Below are 24,557 nucleotides of genomic sequence, written 5' to 3' on the forward strand. Positions count from 1 at the left end.
GGCTTCCACCCACACCATAGGACCCACTACTGGTTTCATCTCCTTTACTAACTCCATCTCCCTTGCCAGAGATAACAATAAACTAGTGTTCTGCCTATTTTTAGACCTCTCTAAAGCCTTTGACACCGTCTCCCATCCTCCTTTTCAAACTGTCCCAACAAAACCTGTCTGCAGAAACTTTCTCTTGGTTCAACAGCTACCTCACAGAAAGGCAGCAGTCTGTCCTCTTTCCCTTTCTCCACATCAAAATGGGTGTCCCTCAAGGCTCAGTTCTAGGTCCCCTTCTCTTTAACATCTTTACCAACCAACTACACCAATCCTGTCCTTTTCCTCCCTCATACAGTATGCAGACGAGACTGCTATCTCCATCGCTGACAACTCTAGTGACCTGCTCACCCTTGCACAGAAATCCTTCAACCTCATTGAATCCTGGCTTACCAACAACCAGCTCATGCTCAACCCCAAAACGACAAAACTCCTCTTCCTCCCTAAATCTCTTTATCACCTCAAATCATCCTTTATCATCACTTCACTTAGTAACACTACCATCACCCCTGAAATGCACACAGAGCTCCTTGGTGTGACCATAGACGATCAGCTCAAATTTGACCTGCACGTACATCACTGTATTAAGAAAACCCACCAAAATCCCGGCCTACTATGTAGATAGAAAAGGTTCCTCACTCCTCACTCTAGAATCTCACTCACGATTCCCTGCTCCCCAACCTATTAATACATCTCACAAATACTAACTAACCTATAGTCTTCATTTTTCTCCAAATTAGAATCCACCTACAACAAAGTAGCCAGATTGGCTGCTGATCCGCCTTCTAAATCTCACTGCTGCCACGCTCTGAGGACACTCAGCTGGCTAGAGCTTCCTAACCAACTCTTATTTACTCAACTTCTCATCATCCACTTTATTCTGAACAAACCCTCCTCTTGCCCTAGTATCTCTACACTAGTCTCCCTCTGTACCCCTCCTCTATCCCTCAGAAACTCTGACCAGTGCATATTAACAGATTCACAAACCTAAAAAATTAAACAAGAATCTTTATAGCTATTCTCCCACCATCCAATGGAACAAGCTTCCCTTGCCCCTCAGAAATAGTACTTATGTCCATGAATTCAAGAAAATGCTTCAACAACATCTTGTTTTGTCTCTGTGACCATCCTATCTGAACCCTGTCCCTACGCCATCACTGCTTTCTCCTTACTTACTCCCCCCCCCCCGACTCCCTATCTTTTCTCAAGTTTCTCTTCAAATAGCCCCAACATGACTTTTACTGTTTTTTTTTTTTCTTTTTGTCTACTGTTCTCCTCAAACTGTCTTTCTCATTTTTATTGTGATGCATTTTTTTTCCAGTTATGGATATGTTGCCAACCTTTTCTAATTTACATAACTTTATCATGTTAGTTTTCCTGTATTGCTGTAATGTGGAGCTTTTCCGATCATTACTTTTTGATGTTCATTTTTCTTGTATTGTAGTGTGGAGCTTTTCTCCCCAGGCCTCTGCTGAAAAAGGGTATTTGCCCAGTCATACTATCCTGGTCAGCAAATGTCAAATAAATCAATAAATTAAATATACATTTTTATCAAACCCTTCCCCGTATCCTTCAGTATTCCTTCTCACAGCCTGCATACTCCCTCATTTATTTATTTCCAGTTTCCTACTCTTCTTTGACCCTCACCCTCCGCTGAGCAAGATGCACTTCCACCATCGTCTTTCTGATATTACTTTTCCCCAAAATACAGTAACATGATTACTGTCAGCAGTTTCATATGAACAACCACAACCCCTTTCCCTTCATTAAGGCACTAGTTGGCTGAACACTTCATAACCTAATACATGTGTCAGTTTCTGTGTCCTCTCTACCCTAGGGCTCAGATTATCCCACCCTGCTTTTGGCACATTCAGCAACCCTCCCTTCTGTCCCACAACAGGATGCTGTTCTGTCCTGTAGTTTCTCACTCTTCCCCTTTTGTGTGTCTGAAAGATAATGCAGTGTATCTCACTTCTCCAGTAGTCCCTCGCCCTTTGACTTCCAAGGCATTTAACCTAGGTTCTGACAATGTTGTTCCCTTGCTCCCTTTATGGGGTCGTGTTCCTCTGCCTCATTTCTCTGTCATTCTTGCTCAGCCTTTATCCAGGCACCTCCATGGTCCTATCACATGTTTCTGCCCTACTTTTAAAGTACCCGCAAATTCCACCCTCTCTTTTTTGCATCACTGCTTGAAGCTCCCCTCTGTAGCTGCCTGTGCTTCTTGCCCTGAAAAATGTTATCCATCCTTGCTCATTTTCTCCTTGTTTGTTTCTTCACCATGTCTTGCATTATCCCCATCCCTTTTTTTCATACTGCCTGGCTACTTCCTTGTGCTTATTTATAACTTACTACACTGTTTAGTTTTTAGTTTAAAAGTATGGCCATTGAAATCTACCATTCCAGCTCAGCACTAAGCAGTTAGCTGTTGTGAGATCCTGTCCCTGACATAGACCCAGTCTGTAAGTTGCCCACCCCCAGTGCTTTTACCATTCCGAAGCCCTTAGCCTTGGTCACTGCTGCAGACAATCTTATTAGCTGACCATGCTGGCTATTGTCACAGCTGACTCTAGAGAGGGATCTTCCTCCAGACCCCCTGATTTGGCATTTCTGTGCTGCCTCTCTGCTTGCTACCACCTCAGACAGATCATTAATACCTACATGCATGTTGGCACGTGTCAGCCCTTCCCCACCCATTGCGACCATCTTGTTTCTGTCTTTCCATGTCTTAAGTATAAGCTCCAAGACTTTTAATTGTAGTCTTGGTCTGCCTATTCTCCTTTGTCATGGATCTGAATTTCCTTGATTGAGTTTGCAAATCACCCATACCTTCTTCTCTGCCCACATTTACTTCATCTCTCTAACTTAATCCCAGGTGTCATCCCACCCCACCACATCTACAGCCTTTCCTAATTCCACTTCTACTGTTCCCAGACTTATTTGTGATAGCTGTCTTCCTTACTGTGATATGAGCTGATTCTGTTTCCATTCCATCCCTCCTGTACTCTTGCTAGATACCCTTTCTAATGTTCTGTCTCTTACATCTTCTGTCCCTTCATCTAGCTGAATATCCCTCCCTGCCTTCTTCAGTCTTCTTTGTTTTATTGCTTCCTACATGGCTACCTTGTCTGTATTCCCATCTGCTTGTTGTTGATGTCTACATTTGTACTTCCACATGGGCTTTCTTGTGTGGACTTCTTTTGTGTATGTTTCTGACTTTTTTTTGCTCACTGTACCCTGGCATCGTAAGTACCTTTAACCTGATGACCTTTCCCTTTGCCACCATGTCGTCTTAACCTTCTTTTGCTGTGTCATCTACAGCCCACTCTATTTTCTGCCAGACTAGGCACCATCTCTAGCTGTTACTCTCCCATTCAACTACCATGTTGTCTGCCATTCCAACATATGAAGTCCCTTGTTGTACCCAGCTAGGCCTCTTTCTACCTCAGGTGCTATCCTTCTGCTTTCTGAATGTTGTTTACATAGGTCATTTGGACTGTTTGGTGAATATGACATTTGAATGTGGATAGCATAAAAACTGCAGGTGAATTACCTGTTTTGTGACCACATGTAACTTAGCCTTTAGTTGGCATGAATTTGCAAGATGCAGTTATTTTTGCATCATTGTCTTTCCCAAATTTCAGATAAATTGATTAGAGACAAAGTTGATATGGTTCAGTAACTGGGATTTATTATTAAAGTGTTTGAGCTTTTACAGGCACTACTGTGCCTCAGAGGATGCTTTAGGTATATGTCATATATAAAACTGCATACCTTTTTTTGTGTTGCAGTGGCCCATTATTCAAGACTGGTGTAGCCAACTCTGAGGAACAGACATCAGAAAAGGGAATAACAAGAAAAGGTAATGCCAGGGATGGATACCACTGGGAAAATCTTGATATTGTTTTATGGTAAATTTTACGTTGGCATGATCTTCCTTTGTAGCATGCAGGATTGTGTTATTATGACCTATCGTAAGTAGTCCATTTTACATACAGGCTTGCGTTTTATCATTCAGCTGTATTTGTTTACACTTACTGTAATCGTAGAAGCCATAGCATCTGACTTACGAAAATCTATTTTTGTTCACCTTTCCATTTGGTTTCAGAAATTGGTATCTTTCTAATTCGCATATTTCAATTTACATTGTTCCTGGAGTTACAGATTGTTGGGGCAGTTCTTCAGCTCCATAACTAGAATGTGGTGTTTTAAGTTTTATTTGGCTCTGCTTATTGTATAAATTCACTATATATTTTTTAATTCAGATTTTTCAGCAGCTGCATCCATATAGATGTCATGAAAAAAAATTCCCCATCTTTGAGATATTTTTCAGCAAGAGCATGTAGGATTTGGAATTCAGCAGATGCTAAGGCAACCTGTTCACTGTTTCAGTGGCATGAGTAGAACCAGGCAGTCCTAATGTCTTTGCTTCTGTTTTGGTAGGCAGAGCTTGAACATTAGAGTTAAATAATGTCACACTGCCACCTGTTTCATCAGTGCAGGGTATTCTGAGTAATTCCTTCAACTGTTGCTTGGGCATTGTGCTCTGTTTCTTTTACCAGCACAAGGGTGTTTTAAGCCAGCTTCGGCCTTTCCCTGCTCAAGTTTCACAACTTTTGTTGGCCTGCTTTGAAAGAAGAACTTTTATATACTGTTTTTGCAGACCACCTCTGTACCTTCTAAGTCAGAGGAATGTTGACTGCCTTTAACTACTAACGGATGTTCTCTGAAGAGCTGTGACAGAGGTCTCATTCTGTCTGCTTGCAATTTCATAGGTCTCGTGTATGGCTAGTATGCCGGGATTGTTGCCTTTATTCTCTTCCTCACCAAACTTATTCCATATTTGTAGTCCCTAATACCCAACGACTAAAAGGTGAGGTGCTGTACGTCTTGCAAAAGAAGCCATCCAGGTGGTTGTGAAAGACTAGAAATTTTCAAATTATTGTATCTGCTTTTTTCTTATTAAACATGTATGGGAAACCCTTAAAGGCCTATACTGAATGATTACTAAACAAATGTATTGGATGACCTCCCTTCAGATCCCATCTACCCACTTTGGGGGGGGGGGTGAATTTACCTTGTGGCACTTTAGGATAACTGACTAGTACATGAATTTGGGGTTTGTCACCAAATGTTCGTGCATGATCATTTTGGCCTCTAAAGCATTTCCAGAGTGCTTGACAATTGTCATTGCTTTTCTAACATCAGCCTAATTAAAAGGTGCTCCTGTTCCTAGACCTCTGGTTCCTAGTTTGCCACCTGTTGAAATGTGATGGTTCTACAAGTTACTGAAGTCACTCAGCTATTTTAAGATTTGAACATCTCAATAGATGAAAAGTGTCATCCTGAATTAATTAGGGTCATAATTTGAAAAGATTTTGAATAGGCATCTTTTAAGTAGTTTCCCTTTTTATATTTTGTGGTTGTGTGTAGACCATGACAGTGCTAAGCTGTAGGCTTCTGTATGTCCTATTTTTAGCCCGCTGGGCTGCACAGCATTCTGTCTTTCTTTTCTATTGTAAACCACGAAAAAGGAAAATAAACTAGTTAAACAAAAGAAACAGTACCAACTGCAGTCCAAGCGAACGTTTACACAAAAAATCTTTACTTTATATCGTAAGCGCTTTCATGCAGACAATCTCCGCACTTCTTCAGACAAAGTTACAAACGTGATACTCATTATATATGTTCACATAAATAATTACTTCATTAAACAATTAAAGACAATTAATTTTGTGCCAATCAGAATTCACAATTTTGACATAAAAATCCCTAAAATCAAATTTAAAATATGACCTTATTCAAAAGTTTATAGCGATAATGACAAAAAATATATATATATGTATATATCTCTGTGTACAAATTTAAATCCAACACCTTCCTGTATGTATAAATTTCAAATGTTATTATATTTATTACCAATTTTTTAAAAAAATATATAGATAAATTTCTTAATGTTTCCTGATGTTTCTAAACAGGTTCCATAATTTATAAATAATCCATACGACAACAAAATGAATAATCTATCTCCTAATCGCCCTAAGTTTTAGGAGACATTTGATCGAACAAGTCTCATTAAGACCTGGATGAACTTGTGCATTAGTCTTGAGTTGCCATAGCAATTCTTGCTCTTCTAGCAACAAGTTCCAAGGGCCACCTCTCGGGTCTTTTTTAATTTGCTGGACCACCAAAAATAAAAATTTGTGGTCTTTATTCATTGAAATATGTTTCGCCAGGGCATTAAAGCATTCTGTCTTTCTTTTCTATTGTTACACTTCAGAATTTTTCTGCAGGCTGTACAAGTGCTGTAGATGCAAACTGCAATATTCGGTGCGCTCATTTGTTTTGAAAAGTTTAAGCCTCCTAGCGCTGATGGATTTTTCAGGAAAATCTCTCACTGTAGCACTTTTCTCCCCCTGTTAATGCTGAGAACATTATGGAGCTCCCATCAAGTTTTGATGTTTTGAGTATATGTCTCCCATAGTAGTTTTCTTTTTGTATCTTTGTTTTAGCAGTGAAAGCTGTAGGTTTCAAGTTAGTTCTAACTTCAGTTAATCACACGGGAACTGCTGAGTATTAATTTGCAGAGACAGTGGCTTGTTCATCAGGCAGGGAGGTTTTGGTTTATTTCTTTTGACCAGGGAAACTGTTATATTTTGAATTGGGTAACACTGCAGCAAGAAGGCTTTTCAGTGAGAAGTACACACAACCGGTATTTTTGTCACACTTTTACAGAACCTGATCAAGATAGTTTTTCCACTAATGAGATAGTGAATCTGTTTTGACATTGCCATGGGCAGGCAGGTAGTTATATTTGACTCAGAATTCCTGTTGCAGAGTTTGAGAAGCTGTCTCAGCCTTATGGTCATGGAATCTCCTTGCCATCCTTTGTCTAATTCCAAAGACTAGTTTTAAAGTCCACCAAAAATTATGTTTTTTTTTGTAGTTTGTGTCTTTTGGACTGTATTTAAGCTGTTACACTTCTTTCCAGTTCAGGAAAAGTGCCTTTTCTGCCATGTCTCACACAGCTCTGCACTTACAAATAACTACCCAAGTCATTTCTGCTAGCGGCTATAAAGCAGACTTTCCTGCAACCAGTAGTTTTGTGCCTTGGATCATTCCAAAAGCCTTTTACACAACTCAACTCCGGCACAGTATTGAAAGAGTTTTTCTGTGAGTGCTCAAAATAGGCCCCTTGCTGTAGAACAAACCCCTGCCCTTGGACTTGTTCATTTTTTTTCCTCAGACTCTGTCTCAAGTTAGTCATCTGAACGACCTGCTTGAGTTTATGAAGTCTGTGCTACTTTTCATGTAGAAGATTATATTTGGTCTTGTTCTCAGCCGCGTGGAAGAGTTCCTTTTCCTGAACATCACAGTTCCCTTGAGTTCTCTGTTAAGAAACTGATTTCCTCCTTCAGACTTGTATCTTATGTCGAAGTTTTCCCCCTTTCAGCCTGATTTGGTTACTTGGGCAGATTGTACTTTTCTGTTTGTTATGATTTCATACAGGCAATGATTTTGGGCCACTGTTTTTTTTTGCAAATATAGACTTCATGGGTAGGGTCGTTATTCATAAGCCTACCCATCCAGTGTTAATGACTTTGGCTCTGAAGTTTGACTTTGTCTTTACATCTCCAGCCATATTCCCTGGAGTGAGATGGGAGGCAGGAAGTTGACTAAATAGTGCTCTTCGAAATGGTTGGGAGATGTTATAACCATGATGCTGTTTCCCGATTTAGAGGTTTTAGTAGAACATTACTCATTACAATTTCCTGCAGGACAGTTGCTAGGTTATCTTAGTACTCTGCAGTTCCACAAACTGGTGTCCCATCTCAAAAAATAAATAAATAAAACGTCTTCTGCAGTCTCTGAAACTGCAGTAAGCTGTGTGCAAATGTAAAGAGCAGCTTGCTACAACTATCCACCAAATACCATAATCATCACTCCGTGAGTGCTTCATTTGTGATGACAAATGTGGTGTCAATATTCATTGATGAAGTTATGATATCTCCTTAGCTGCTTAAATGCAATGTTACTAATGCACTTCCACACCCCCTAACCACTTGCTCCCCTTTACCGCATTGTAGTTACAGATCTGATGTCATTTTCATTCTTCCTCACAGTTGGGTCACTGATCAGATCCTCGGATCTGACTCTGCCACATTGTTTGCAGACAAGGATCCAAGTCTCGAGCTCCTCCCTCTTCCCATAATGCTCTACTCTCTGCCCAGCCTCCTCAGATCTCGTTTGCCACCAGCAGTGTCAGATGCGTTTTTTCCCCCAAGTCTCGAGTGCTAAGTTGTTAGAGTGGGATTTCTTTGAATTTTTGTCAGATAAGTCAAATTTATCAAGTTCTGATGATTTCTTCTCATCTTTCCACCCATCCCTTTAGTTTGTGGAGCCGTTAGGAGTGAAATTTCTTGTAATCGTGTGCTTTCATCAGGCCTTGGCCTGCGCTAATTCTTTCCTTGAACTTGGTGATAGTTAAAATATATATATATATATATATATATATATATATATATATATATATATATATATAAAATAGAAAAGTGGAGTGTTTAGTTTTTCACTGCATTTCTTCTATAGTGGTGTGTCTGCTTGTGTGTTGCTCTTTTTGTGCAGCTAGCGATCTGCTTGTGGCAATTTTTCTTGTGCGCGCATTTGCTGTTACTGTACGCATAATGTCTGACAAACTTACCGGATGTAAACGATGCTCAGAATGTGGGCACAAAATCCCCCGTTCTGATGCACACAATAAGTGTGTATATTGTCTGAGACCAGAACATCTATGGTTGGCTTATTCAATCTGTGAGGAATTTAATCCCAGGGCCATTGCTGACTGCAAGAACAAGTTTAATTCTTAAAGGGTTTTTACCTGCTTCTGCTTCTCCAGGGTCTCTCTAACCCCTTTAAGAGCGTGGTTGAATGTGTGGATCCCAAGAAACACCCTCATAAGTCCTCAAGGGCTTCTTCTGATCCAACCTCCAAACTACCAAAACCCTCTGATCTGACCAGGTCAGATCATAGGACCTACTTCAGCTTTGATGGATCCAAATCATTCCTCAGATCTGATTAACTAGTTCTCTGAGACCTTCCACTTCTGCTTCAGATCATAAGTCTTCAGATCCAAGAGCAAGGAGTCGAACTCTGGAGTTGGCCATAAGATCTGTGTCCCTATCTATACCTGCCAGAATTTTCCAGATGCCAACTAGGCATTATAGGCCATTGTTAGTGGCTTCCTCGAGGGTCTTCTAGGAGCCTTTCGAAGATTGATGTGGACAGGATGATACGGAAGATCCTCAAGACTCTGATCCAGAAGGGGGTCTTGCATACTCCGTCCCCTCTGTGATCTGCGAGTGTTCCTATTACTGTGCAGTTTCCTTTTCTGGTCCGACCTTCGGTATGGAATCTCCAGGATCATAGATGCCTGAGAGAAGGATCTGAGGAGTCGTCCTTCCGTAACTCAGACAGTTACCCTGACTGCCTCTGTCCCATAGTGGTAGGGATTTGGCTCCAACCTTATTACAGCCATTTCTTCCACTTGGTGCTTCTGCACTGGACAGTTTGTGTCTGATTCTACCCGGAGATCATGACTTTGGGATCCCTACCCCCTCACCCTTGATTGCTTCTGCGCCAGAGGAGCTAAGAAGGGATTCTCCAGGTCCATCGGCTTACCAAGTTATAGAAAGGGTCCTTTCAGCTCATAGAGATCCGCCCTCTCTGACTGTGATCCTCCCTATCACCCCTCATTGGAATGGAGAATTGAGCTTGTCATACCTGCCCAAGGTCAGCCTGTCCCGAGAAGCCTCCAAACTCTTCATCTAAAGGAAGTCCCTTCTTCGGAGACCTGCCGTGAGCTTCCTACAGCAGAGATTTCCCTGTAAGATGATGTGCAAGAGGAGGCACATTGACTACCCCTTAGAGTCCCTTGCCAAGGACACGGACTTTGATGAAGGGGAAGGATCCCCACAATCACCACTGAAGGATGTCTCCTTTGGAGATATTTTAAAGATCCTGAGGCAGAGGCTGTTGGTCGTCCCAGACTCCCTACTCTGAAGAGTCTGTGTTTTTGGAGGCTTTCCGGACAGGCTCTTCTACATCCTGGGTGATCCCCTACCCCCGGCGGACGAACTTGTGGGTTTAGTGTCCTGTTGGGTCTGGAAAGCGCCAGACATGATTGAACCATTTCCAAAATAACCAAATAGGTTTTTGTCCCCCTGTAAAGACTGACCATACTGGACTTAAGGGTATACCGATACATGCTGTGGTTCTGGCAGCAGCTACCAAAAAGCCAGCCGAACAGAGCTGCGCTGTCCATCCGCTGAACAGGGATTCCAGAGTGATGGATAGTTTTGGCAACTGTGTTTACACCTCGATACCTACTCGCTGTGAGAGTTGAACTACCTGGCACACACTACTCTTTTGTAGAGCGATCTGTTCACAGAACTTTCTGACTCTCTAGCAGAGACCAAGTCTGTGGAGGATTTAAACAAAGTTTCTCCCCAACTGGCTACTTTTTCTTCCCAGTCTAATTCTTCCATAAGGCTCATCTCCCATTCCACACAGGGTGCCTCACAGGCAGCTGGCTTAGGTATTGCCATTAGGAGGTACACCTGGATGAGGCTTTGTGATTTCGCAGAGTCCTTTAAGGCATCCTTTGTTAATGCCCCATTTGATGGCTCCTCTTTGTTCGCGCCATTAATAAAGGATACCCTAACCCGCAGGAAGGGAAGAACATGTCTGCTTTTGGGGTCAGGTTTTCTAACCCTCAGCGCACCTTCTGCAGAAATTAGAGAAATGGCAAGAAAATCTGGTTCTGAGAATTCCAAGGGTCTTCCTACGGTCAACGCAGGGATTCATCCTCCAGAGGCAGCTGAGGAAGTTTCAGTGGAAGATGCCATCCTAGGAGCAGAGGGGGACCACAGAATCAGAGTTTCAGAGATCCTTTATGTAAGTCCAGTCAGCGGTCCTGAAGTGCTGCCAGACTGCTCATCTCTGGTGGCTGTCTGGGCACATTTTTCCCTGCACCGAGATACCTGGACCACCCTAACAAAAAAGCACTTGGGTGCTAAGGATTATGTCCAGAGGTTATTATTTTCCCTTTTTCCTTAAACCCCCAGAGAAACCAAAGAAACTCCCTGATGTTCCACCCAGTCAGAGGGGTGTGCAGTGCCAGAGATTCAAAAACTACTGCAAAGATTCTCATCCAAGAGGTCCCGACAAAACAAAATAGATTCAGAATTTAGTCCCGCTTCTTTTTAGTGCCAGATAAAAACCAAGGACCTTAGAGACCTTCTCGATCTAAGCAACCTGAATTTGTTTGTAAAGAAGACAAATTTCCAAATGGTTACTGTTCAGTCCATTTTACCACTGTTGCTAAAGGACGATTGGATGTGCTGGGTGGACTTGCAGGAAACATACTATCACATCAGAATAGACACTCCAGAAGTCATCTGCACTTCTGTCTGGGAGCCAGTCACTACCAATTCAGGGCTCTGCCCTTTGGACTCACCACAGCCCCCAAGGTGTTTTCCAAATGCATGGCAGTAGTTGCGACTCACCTGAGACTGCACGGTTTCCGCTTCTAACTGCCCCAACCAGGCATCAACTTATTCAGGCAAGAGATTACTTGTTACGAATATCCAATCATCTCGACATCACCATAAACCAGACAAAATCATACCTATTTCCGGTACAGAGTTTAGAACTCATTGGGGCTTTTTTGGACACATCAAAACAGATAGCATCACTACCCCCTCACCGCATATAGACGTTGAGAGACCATCTTCAAACTATTTTAGTCCTGCCATCTCCATGGGCAAAACTGATACTTAAAACCCTTGGATCCATGGCGGCTGCCATCACTCTCGTTCCATTAGCAAGGTTCTTTATGCAAGTGCTTCAATGGATCTTGGCTGTTCAGTGGTCTGTTCTTTACCAGGCTCTGTCAGTTCCTATCAAGTTGACTCTGGTTTGCAGAAAGCATCTTCAATGGTGGCTTCCGTCAGACAACCTGACAATAAGCAGGCCATTCTTTCTTCCATCCCCCACAGCCACGGTGACCATGAATGCTTCCCAGCTGCGATTGGGGGGGGGGGGTACTTTTTAAGGGAAAGATGATCCAAGGTACATGGACTCGCATAGGAACCAGATTGCATATCAATGTTCTGGAGATGAGGGCAGTTCTTGCATTGCAAGCCTTTCAAGACAGTCTCCCTCTAGGAACTGTTGCGATTCACACAGGCAAACGTCAGTTGTCTGGTACATCATCAAGCAAGGAGGAACCCGTTTATATCCCTTGTGCAGAGAGGCCATGAGAGCTTGGCAGTGGATGATGTCTTCAGGCCACTTTCTACTTGCAGCTCGCATACAAGGGAAGTCCAGCGTTTTAGCAGACAAACTAAGCAGGTCCATTCTGACCCCTTACGAGTGGTCCCTCAATCAGTCAGTAGTGAACTTGATTTTCAGCCATTGTGGCAAACCGTGCTCCAATCTCTTTGCATCTACTCAGAACAAGTGCAGCAGCTATTTCGCTCCGATCCCCCTTTTGGGGAGTCATCAAGGGATGCTCTAATTCATGATTGGCCCTCCAGTCTCCTCTGTGCTTATCCTCCTCTACCCTTGATCCCGAAATTTTTACAAAAAGCAAAATGATAGAAGACTTCAGTAATCCTCATTGCCCCCTATTGACCTTGTCAGATTTGGTTCCCCTTTCTCACTTGAAATGTCCTGCATGGATACTGGAACCCAAACAGGGTCGTCACCCCAGTCTACACACCCTGAAACTGACCGTTTGGTTTCTCCAATTCCAGTAATTGTACAGAGGTCCAGGCTTGCTTCCCCTGTTCGAGAAATCATGTTCGTTTCTCAAAAACCTTTTACCAATAAGGTTTATAGGAGTAAATGGCAGAGATATATTTTTTGTGCTTCCAGAGAAAACATTGATCCTTTTTCAGCTCCAATCTCAGCCGTTCTTCTCTTCCTTTTGTATCTTTTCAAAGAAGGAGCCAGTTTTTCTACTATTAAACTTAAGCTAGCAGCCATTTCAAACTATGTAAGGCCTTCATGAAGGGAGTCTTTCTGCTTAGACCTCCAGTTAAAGATCCTTCCCTGCCATGGGGTTTTACTGTTGTCTTACATGGCTTAACTCAAAAACCCTTTGAACCAGCTAGTGATTGTGAAATGAAGTTCCTTTCTTGGATAGCTGTCTTTGTAGTCGCCATTACATCAACAAAAAGGGTCTTGGAAATGCAGGATCTTTCATCTAAACCACTTTACATAATTTTTCATAAAGACCGAGTATCCCTTCATACTATAACCCCTCCTTTATGCCTGAGGTAGCCACGTAATCTAACTTGAACCAGTCCATACAATTGCTGGAATGAAGCACTAAAGGTGGAGGCGTGTCCATATTCATTAAGGATATCCACACCTCCAGGCTGGTTGCACAGCATAATGCATCCGAGATTATCCAAGTGCAACTAACTCTGGGCAAGACCGCAATCCAAATTGTAGCTTGCTACAGACCCCCCACCATGCCCCAGGATTCCCACTCCTCATTTCTTGATACACTGGAAAGTATTAGGGTACAACCTAACACCCTAATAATGAGAGATTTCAACTACCCCACCATTAACTGGGAAAACTACTCATGTACCAACTCTTTTGCTCAACGTTTTCTGGAATTCATAAATTCCAATTCCTTGGATCAACTTATTCACACCCCCACCAGGGGCAGCAATATCCTAGACCTGGTCATTACCAACATGGGCAACCGGTGTTCCACACCAGAGGTCAATTCCTCGTTGGTCAGATCCGACCACAAGCTGATCACCCTAGAGGTCCACATCCCGCCCCCACCCCCAATTAGAGAAACCACCGTAAAAAACTTCTCCAAAGCCAACTTCACACTTCTTAAGACAGAAGTGGCAAACTTCATGACACCCATGCAGACGGACAATAGAGGTATGACTGCTGAATCCTACACAAATGCACTTTATAAGCACTTACACAATTGCATGGATCATGCTATCCCTAATAGAACCAAGATGCTATCCTCCAAAAAAAGGATGCCAATTTGGTGGTCCTCTGCCATAAACAAACTCTACAACAGAAGAAAGAAACTGTTGCAAAAAAGAGTAAAATCCCATGACTGGAGGAATTCCCTGGTCAACCTCAGTAAGAAGCTGAGATCCCTCATAAAATCCTCCAAAGCTAGTTATGAAAACAAAATTGCCACCGACTCTAAAGACAGCCACAAAGCATTCTATAGCTATGTCAAGAATCTCAATGGCAACACTCAGATCTGCTCTGAGTTACAGCACAATGGCACTAAATATACAGAACCAACTGATATTGCCAACATCCTGGCAGATAGTTTCAGTGCTAACTTTACCCCCCTCTCACCCCCTAGAGGGCCCATCTCTATACCGGAAGAATGCAAAGTTCCTGTAATCACGGCTGCACAGGTAAAAAAAAACACTCTCCAAAGCCAAGAACACAGCATCCATGGGACCTGACAATATCCCAGGCTGTGTTCTACACGAACTACAGAATGAACTGGCACCCTACCTAAGTACCATGTTCAGTCATAGCCTCACCTCAGGCTTTGTGCCCACTGAATGGCGCACACGACGGTTATCCCACTCCACAAAGGGGGAGCCACGACGGACCCCGGGAACTACCGCCCCATTAGCCTGACAAGCCTGGTCTGCAAGGCCATGGAACGTATCATCATGGAACTCGTAAACGAAAGACATTGGTAATCTCCAAACTCTGGACCCTACCCAGTTTGGATTTGTAAAAGGTAGATCATGTCTCCTAAACCTGATTGACTTCTTTGAAGCAGTCACCAAAGCCATAGTTGAGGGTAAGGTGGTTCACACAGCTTATCTAGATCTCGCCAAGGCTTTCGACACCATCCCCCACTCTGGAATTATAGATAAGCTCACTAAACTAGATGTAAATCCCTATATCACAAGATGGATTGCCAACTGGCTCACGGACAGAACCCACACTGTGAAAGTAGCAGACTCCAAATCCGACTTCAGACCAGTGACAAGTGGAGTACCACAGGGTCCTGGGTCCTCTCCTGTTTTGTATATACTTCTCTGAAGTACAGGCCAACACAGAAGGTCTTTGGCTAACAAAGTTTGCAGATGACTGCAAACTAGGAGCCATAATCGAAACTCCTAACCATGTGGACATACTACAAAAGGGCCTCACTGAGACAGATACCTGATGTCAAAGCCATGGCCTGAAGCTCAATGCCAAAAAGTGTATTGTCATCCCATTTGGTAAAAACTCTGTACCCATCAACTACCACATAGCTGGTAGTCAACTTAACGCCAAAAATGTGATGATGAGACCTTGGGACACAGGTGGACAGTAGTCTCTCCTTTGATAATCACATCGCCACAGTGGTCAGGAAATCCTTCTGCGTGGCTCACCTCATCAAAAAAGGTTTCTCATCCAGAAAAAAGAGGTCATTGTTCCCCTCTACTCATCACTCATTAGACCCATTATAGAGTACAACGCCCCTTTTAGTATGTACCTCACAAGACATCTACAACAACTGGAAAGGCCACAGAAATACCTCACAAAGAGGATTACTGGCCTCAAACAGATGCCCTACACAGACCGTCTCAAAAAACTCCAGCTTTACTCCATCGCATATCGCCTACTCAGAGGCGATCTCTGCTTAACATACAAAGCTATGTCAATCCCAGAGCTGTTGAACATGCTCCGCTTAAAGAAATCCCATTCCCTCCGAGCTACACGCTCTGGGGACCTAAACCTTGTCACCACAATAAACAGAACATGCTGGAGGGATAGATTCCTGTCCCAGAGACTTCCCATACTCTGGAACAGACTACCTATCTATGTCAAACAGAGCTCCTCATTAGCACTCTTCAAGAAAAATCTTGATGATTGGATGGGAGATAGGAAATTCACCCCAGGGATCACTTCTGTGGCTCTGCTCGACAGGGGCATAGGAAAATAATTTTCTTGGGTGGCGAAAGCCAGGGTACATTTTTGGCTAGGCTTATATAGGCCCTAGGGCCAATAGCCTAATACCTACCTATGAACCTATAAGATTTCTTTCCATATTTCACAAGTAAGGGGGAACATATGTTGCATTTGCGTGATGTTCATAGGCAACTACGTTTTTATCTTCATAGAAGAAAACATTGTAAAAAGGCTGATCAACTGTTTATATCTTTTTCACCCAGCCGTCTAGGTCAGGTGGTCTCTAAAGTTACTTTAGCTAATTGGATAACAGACTGCATTTCTCTGATCTGTTCCAAAAATGGGCTGCAATTGCCTCGTCCCCCTAAGACCCATTCAGCTAGGTCTATGTCTACGTCATCTGCCTTTTCTTCTAGAGCATCGGTCAATGATATTTGTGCTGCAGCCACCTGGTCAAAACCTCGTACCTTTGTGATGCATTACAAACTGGACATCGTTTCCAGAAGCAGGGCTTCTTTTGGTTTTGCAGTGCTTCGGCATATGCTTCCTTGAGGCCACCAAAGTGTTATGTAGCTGGGGACTCTGACCCAACCATGAGGAAGAATGAAAAGGACAGACTTTCTCTAAAACCAAAACTACCTAAAATACCTGTACACTGTATGGTATCAGTCTAAGCATTCCTTAATATTCCAGATTCCAATGTTGGGATTTGTGAAAAGGGAAATTTTTTGATGGCGAGATCAATTTTATCATAATCCAGGTCTGCCTTTTCCCCTCCCAGCTCCAGCACAATCTGCAACTGCAAACATTTCAGACTTTGCTTGGGGATCAGTGTCTATGGGGTTAAAAGTCCATGGTATTTGGGAACAGAAAAGGTGGACCAAAACGCACAAATGTGAAACAGATGTTAGCACTTATCAGTGATCTCAGCACAGTCTATACAGGCATGTTTTATACAGTCACAACAAAATTGTATGACAGACAAGCTGAGCAGGACCAACAGAGACCCTCATGAATGGAAGTTGAATCTGGAGATTTTCTAGGACTTGCTCTAACTGGGAAACACCTCAAGTAGTCTTTCCACCGCCATTCACACCAGTCGGTTGACAAACTTCTGTTCCAAGACTGCATGCTAAATGTACTGCCTTTTTTGGGACAGAAGGACAGAAATGTTCCTATTCTTTTCCATCCTTTACACTAATATCCAGATTCATTCTAAACGTTCAGAAGGACTCTCCAAATCTCATTGTAGTGATTCCCTTCTGGCCCAAGCATCATTGGTTCAAACATGTCACCTTCATTGTTTTCCCTTGTAAGTTTTTTTTTCTACAGCCATCACCATGGGCCAGTGTTTTGTAGATGCAGTCATGGGAAGCCATATCTAAAGCTGTTAGGCTCTCTCCCAGAAAAAGTTTTACTGAGGCTGTAGGTCTGCTGCATAGAAGGAAAAAGCTGCGACAATGGCCATTAGTGCTAGAAGATCAATTAATATTTCAGGAGCTGTAAAATAGGCAAGGAAAGGGTGGTGTGAGTAAGCAGCACAGGCTGTCTCACCCTTCCTAGGGTGGAGGGAAGGGGTTTCCTGTGGGTTAGATTGCAAGCCTGCCAGGGAGTGAGTTGCATTCTCAGATACAGGGAAACAGAGGAAGTGAATGGATCAGTGGGGTTCAGGGTTTTAATAGTCATTGAGTGTGCTGAAGTTTAAAAATATATATATGTAATGCTGCTGTGCTAAATGACCTGGCTTTTTCCTCAAAGTGTATGGTTACTGTGGTCTCAAGTATTAAATATACAGAATGGAAAACCTACATCAGTAGAGGCTGACAGACTCAGTTATAAGATGAGGTAATCTAGCTAAACAGGAAAGACTGAATATTTATTGGCTAATAAGAAACATGTCAGGATACATCTTTTTCCAATAATGTTGCCTTAAAATTATGAGGTCAAATGCTAAATATAATTAAATACGTAATCCTTAGTATTAGGCTGTGTCCAGATGTTGAATAAAGGTTAAAGTTTTGAGAAGGGATGTTAGTTTTGGAATAACTATCAGACGGTTGGGAGCATCTAAGGAAATATACCATGCATGCAGATTGCACGAGTGTTGTATTTTGTTTGCATTTACAAATGAAGACTTATCCCAGCTTACCTATTGTACCTGTATGTCATAGGATCATAGGAGGTTACTAGGCTAATGGCCCTGAGGCTCTTACAAGCCTAGCCAAGTTGTTTTCCCTTTTTTAATGGTGATATTAATAGACCTGATTCAACACCTGCTGCCCCTGTTCAAAAAGGATGTAGGTAAAACCCAGGGGTGAATTTGTAATTCCCCATCCAATTTTCCACATTATGCTTGGAGAGGGTCAGTGAAGGGCTCTGTTTTACTAGGATTGGAAGCTTATTCCAGAGTAGGGGGCAGCCTTTGGGAGAGGAACCTTTCTTTCCAGCAGGTTCTATTAATGTCGCTTCTCATGTTGGGGTCACTATAGCGGGTGCAAGTGAGTACCATTTGTCTTGCTAATGTGTAGCATTTCCATGATGGCAGGATCTGCATTTGCCTTATAGGCTAGGCAGGGGTCACCCATGAGGAGTCTGTAATACACAGAGTATAGTGACAGGGATTTTAGTCTATCAGCATAGGACAAGTGTTGGACACTTGAATTTTCTTTGTAAGGTACATCTGAGGTCTCTCTAGTTGTTGGAGGTGCCTGGTGAGGTACATACCAAAGGCCGCATTGTATTCTGTAATTGGTCTGATAAGGGAGAGGAGTACAGAGGGTTATAACCTCTTTTTTTCTGGAGGCGATGCCCTTATTGATGACATGGCCAGCATAAAAGGCCTTCCTCACCGCTGCAGAACCATGGTCAAAGGAGAGGTTGCTTTCAACCTGTGTGCCCAGATCTCTTACCATGAATTCGGTACTTAAGGTGGTGGTGTTAATGTGGTACTTTGCAGGGATGTCTCCCTTGCTGAAGGGGATGATGATGATGATGTACTTTTTAGCATTTAGCTTGAGCCTGTGACTCTGGCACCAATCGGTGGTTTGAGTAAGACCTTCCTAAAGGATGACAGTGTAACTAGGGGATTCAGTGTTTGCAACGAGCTTGCAGTCATCTCCAAACTTTGTTAGCCACACTCCTTTTGTTTTGGCCTATACTTTTGAAAAGCAACTCCCAAACAGTAGGGGCCCCAGCAGTGATCCCTGTGGTACTCCACTGGTTACTGGTCTGGAGGCGGATGAAGAGTCCCCTTTTTTAACTGCGTGTCTTCTATTGGTGAGCCAGTTAGCAACCCACCTAACTATATACTGGTTTACATTCATTTGGGTAAGGTTTATCAATGATGCCTGAATGGGGAATGGTGTTGAAGGCCTTCGCTAGGTCTAAATAGACAGTATGCACAGTTTTGCTTTCATCCATGGTTTTGGTGACTGTCTCGAAGAAGTCCACCAAGTTCGGTAGGCATGATCTCCCTTTGGTGAAACCAAACCGGGATGAGTCTAGTGTTTGGAGGTCGCCTATATCCTTGTAATTGAGGTCCATAATGATTCTCTCCATGGCCTTGCATATGAGGCTGGTCAGGCTTATTGATCTGTAATTCCTAGGGTCAGCAGAGGAGACCTTTTGTGGAGGGGGATAGCAGTGGCAGTTTTCCAATCTGCAGGAACATACCCAGTGCGTAGACTGTGGTTAAAGAGGGCACTCAGAGGTGCCACTAGCTCCTGCTTTAAGCAATTTAGAACGCAGCCAGGGATGTTGTCTGGCCCCAGAGAGGCAGGTTTTTTTTTTTGCCTTCAGAAAAGGGCATTAAGGATTTCTTCCTTAGAGATTTCTAGGAAGGACATGTGGGAGCAATGTCTATTAGGCAGTGACGGGGGAGAGAAGTTTTCACTGAACCTGTCTGCCAGCAGATTGGCAATATCCACCCGGTTCAGTATATGTGCCATTTACAAGTTCAGTGCAAGTCAGGGATTTTCTTTTAAGGCTGCGGATGTAGCTAAAGAAAGCCTTGTGGTTACCTTTTGCTAAAGAAGCCAATTTAGATTCATAGTTTGCTTTGGATTTTTTCACTAGGTGTCTTATTTGCTTCTATAGTTTGATAAGAGAGTACTTTGAGTTAGGGGACTGTCTTCTACTTCTTTCTCCTTTTATATAGCCTGTTTATTACGGATATCCTCCAAACAGTCTTGTTATTATGTCTTGGCCCTTGGTTAATTCATTGCCGTGTTTCTGGCATTTTTACATATCTTTTTTTTCAGCAAAGGATTAGAGTTGATTTTTTCAGTGTTGGGATCTCTAGTCTACCAGCATCTTACTGTGTTCTGGGTAAAGAAAGAGCAGCTGTATGAAGCACCCGCTACAGCATGCTTCTAGCTCTAGGTTAAAGATCATGTGCACATTGATAAAACTAAATGTAGAACCTGCATTCCATTGTGTCTATTTTTAGATGTTCGTTGGTGGTTAATTACTCTTCTAAATGAAAGTAAGACATGCAAAGAGCGGTGCTGCTGCAGACTACTCTCTAATGCTTCAGAGAGTGCTTCTGTAAGGAGAGATCCCATGTCATATTTGGTAAGGTTGTGTACGTTTTCCAGAAACCATCTCTTCATCTGCCTTTTAGAGATTTAAAATCTTATTTTGTAGGTATTGTGGCAGTATGTTTTCTTACTGTACCAGTTTCCCTTTAAAACTATAGTAGGGAAGGTGTAGTAGGATTTGTTTGTTTGTGCTGGCTTGTTTAATACAGAAGAGGTTGTCTTGGAATGAACACTGCTCAAGGACAGTAATATGTAATGAATATAGCTGCACAGCTTTGTGTTCATTAAGTATTACTTGTATCCAAGTGGCTGCCCCCTGTCTTTGTATTTTTCCTTTTTATTTTATTTATTTAAATTCTACATAGGCGACTGAATAGCAAGTCTTACCTCACATCATTACTATGTTAGGCATGATGATGAGTGCCTGTAACCATTCAAAATCCTTGCCAGAATACCCCTAATTTTGAGGTAAATTTAAATTATAGGGAAAAAAGGCTTTTAAACCAAACTGTTTTCTTTTTTAATGGTGGAATCTGTACTCTGGGAGTGCAACATCTTTGAAGAAATAAAATGGTAAATGGTACAGTCGCACATGATCTTTAAATGTCACCTAGCTCCATGGAAATTCTACCAATTTAATCTGGTAGCAGATGAGTAAAAAAACTTGCCTTATGTCCAGTTATCAGTTAAAGCATTTCTGTAGCTGCTTATCCCATAAAGTTAATGTTTAGTTGAGCTTCCTATATCAACAGGCTGTGCTCTGATAAAGCTTTGTGATAGTACTAGGTCACCTCCTTAGATTAAAAGTCACTCTTGGGTAACCTTCTTACATCAATCCCGTGATTATTATTTTCTCCTCAGCATTCAGTGTTATCTTAGCTGTTTTTCACGTTCTAACCAACCAAAGGGAAGGAAACCATCTTTTGCGCATTCAGATAGTTCAGGTACTGTACCTAGATGTACCTAGAGGACACATGACGAACAGTTTACTTGCCTTTCTGAAGTCATCTTTAAAGAAAAAGATATTTTTAACAATAGACGGTATTCATTCTAAATGACTAGCCATCTGTATTGTCTTTAAGTGCAGTAAACCTTTGCAGGGTACATTAAGAGCATACTATACAAGGGAGGTGCAACTTTAATATGGTTTCTGCATAAGGTAGACGCTTCCACATAGAATGCTGTTCACACTTTCATGAAACAGTACAAGTTAAAGGCACTGTCTAGAGATAGCACAGGTTTTGACTTTTGCTGCACAGGTACTGTTAATAATCCCCCTCCCACAAGTAGCAGTGTGCTGTTTGGGAATCAAATGTTATAATTTACTGTTAATGATTCCACCAAAAAGTTATGTAATGTACTAACTATAGCAGCAGAAGTCATCATTACGATGTTAAAGATGCCCTTCCTCCATTCCTTAAGGGACTGGTTTGTAGTTGGGTTATAATTGTTTATCTGAAATGCTTGTTTATTTTTGTAGATTTATGATAAAAAGTGTATTTTGAAGTTGTCTTAAGTGCTCTTTGCAGATTATTATCACAGCTGGTTGTGCGTGTTTTTATACAGTTGTGTACACACCTTTCAAGGTAGGTAGGTATGAGAAGGATGCTGTGCCTTATGGGTATAAAAGGGCAGCTGATGAAAAGCCAGCTAGACCAAAAAGTGAGAGAAGATGGGTAAACCCGCATGTTATAGCAACTGCTTTACACAGTTATACTTTATTTATATGTATTCTGGAAGACTACAGTTTCTGTTCCCAGATCAGTTGATTAAATTCATTTTTGAGTACTAATGCCGCAGTGCAGCATTAAGGAAGTGGGTCATGCTGCACTCCTGATTGTGTCGTCCTTTAGATGAGAGCATAAATACAGGTCTTGTGCCTGAGTTTGTTATGGCAGTTATCAGAGAAGAAAAGGGGAATTTTCCTTATGCCCTTTCCAAATTTTCCCTAGTCATTGTCTCCAGTCTTTACCCAGTTAAAAACATAAGTGAGTGAATCTTGCTGTCCTAGATTGGAATTCTACTCATTTGTCAGCTGATATGCAAGAGTACTTAAAACTATGAGGTTGCACATCGTAATAGAGTTTAAAGGAGGACGTGCAGCTGTATTAGTAAACTGCTGCAGTCTTCCATGAGTTATCATCCTCTTTTTGTCTACTTCTGATTTTAATAACTTTTTAAGATGTAGCTGATGTGCTTGTGGTCTTAGCTATTGTTACACTGATACTTTTTTTTTTTTAAATGGAAGTAATCTCCTCTGTGGAGGAACTGAAGATAATGTGTATAAGGCAAGGGCTTTCTGTCAATTACCAGCCCCTCCCAGCCAACTGGTCCATTTATTTTCTATCACTGGGGTGAGGTTCAACCAGGAAGGGGCCATTGTTTAGACAGCCATCAGTTTCCCATTTCATTGTTAAGGCTTTTTCTGTTGTACTGTACATTCCCTTTACCTACCTGAAGTGCTGTGGGCTATCTACAGAGTACATCACCTCACTTCTACAAGGGGAGTTACCTCCAAACAGTGCTACTGCTCCTCCCAGAGAATGTGAGCAGTGGCTTCTTCAATCTGTACTGGAGAAATAAAACCACTTTATGTGCCCTTGAGTGCTTGCAACCCTTCCCACCTTGGGTGAGGCAAGTGGGACACATCCTTTCACTCTTCCCCCTCCTTCTCTTATTCCCTTCAGTGCTGGGGCCTGTAATCAAACCCGAATCACCCTGGAAGAATTTTGGGCACCATCCCCTTGCACCACAGAGCCAAACATAAAAGTTCTGCTTCATGTAGTTGTGCACATCAGACAGTGGTAGTTGTGTGCAGTTGCTTCAATGGCTACCACACACACACACACACACACACACACCAGGGCGACATTTAACTGCTGCATGAAAGCAGGCTGTAAGTTAATGACCATAAGTTTTGTTTTACTGCTTCAACTCCTCTTCTGACTTTACTAGAAAGAGTCCTCTGCGGTGGATGAAACACTTTGGGTAAATATTTCTTGTGCCCTCTTGTGGCTTTTCTTGACATGTTGTGTGAGGTGGAGTTGAAGTGAATATACCCCTGATGTTCTTCGTGTTTCACTGTTGCAGTCATCACCTGTGGGTTATCCCTGCTGTGGTAGCCCTCGGTCGGCCTGAATATCAGAGTCAGTGTTTTTCTGCGTCGGCCTGTTGCTTGCTAACTGATATCAGGTAGTCAGTACTATAAAGGAAGGCAGCCGACACCATTACATCAGTCTTTCTTGCCGTGGAGCCCGTAGCAGAATCTGTTCGCAAGTGTGCCGGTTGGTCGCTACCAGAGTTGAATTACAGTTGAAAACATCTAAAGCTAAGTACCCCGTTGGGGATTCTTTCTTCTTGCACTAACCAGTGTCTGAAAAAGTTAACAATTGTCTCGCCTGTGGAAAGCAAATCCCACACCGAGACTCCCATTCATACTGCGTCACTTATTTAGGCCCAGACCACGATGTCCCCTGTTGCCGGTTCTGTGCCCTCTTTAACGCGAGAACCGTTCGTCTTAGAGCTCTTATTGTTGCCAGGTGTTTTCAGCTTCCTTCTTCACATTCCAAAATGGCATCCATCTGCCAACAATCCATAGACATTCCGAAAAAATGTAAGGCTAAAGATACAAACAGATCACACAAAGCTTAAAATGGCGGAGGATCTTATCACCCTTATCAGGGGTAGTCAGGCCACAACTTCTAAAAGGAAAAGAGACCTTTCTCCTAAAATACTGACAGAACAGGATTCTGAGGAGTCTGATTATTCAGATTTAGAAGAGAAACAACCTCTGACTGCTTATGAGGATTCAGCTGCAGAGGAATCCATTCCTTCTGTCTCCCCACCAGAAGGTCTCTCCTTTGGGGAAACCCTTCACACCCTCAGGGAACATTTCCACTGGGAATCCCAGGACTTCCCTCAGTCTAAGAAAAGACTAAGAGAGTTTATTAGACCTGCCCCAGCACAGACCCTTGGTCTATCCCTCCAATCTTAGAGGTGGTGGAT

General features: G+C 42.5%; 1 protein-coding gene across 2 annotated transcripts in view; it reads left to right on the top strand.

The window, feature by feature from the left end:
* Positions 1-24,557, top strand: part of EIF4B (eukaryotic translation initiation factor 4B) — a 1,945,171-nt gene that overhangs the window by 1,584,071 nt on the left and 336,543 nt on the right. For both annotated transcript variants that reach the window (XM_044083849.1, XM_044083848.1), the window contains one exon: positions 3,834-3,904. In XM_044083849.1, the coding sequence (XP_043939784.1) occupies positions 3,834-3,904 (71 nt within the window). The remainder of the gene's footprint in view (positions 1-3,833; positions 3,905-24,557) is intronic.

Source organism: Protopterus annectens, chromosome 9.part0 (assembly GCF_019279795.1).
Source record: "Protopterus annectens isolate FY-2018-M chromosome 9.part0, PAN1.0, whole genome shotgun sequence".
Taxonomy (NCBI): domain Eukaryota; kingdom Metazoa; phylum Chordata; order Ceratodontiformes; family Protopteridae; genus Protopterus; species Protopterus annectens.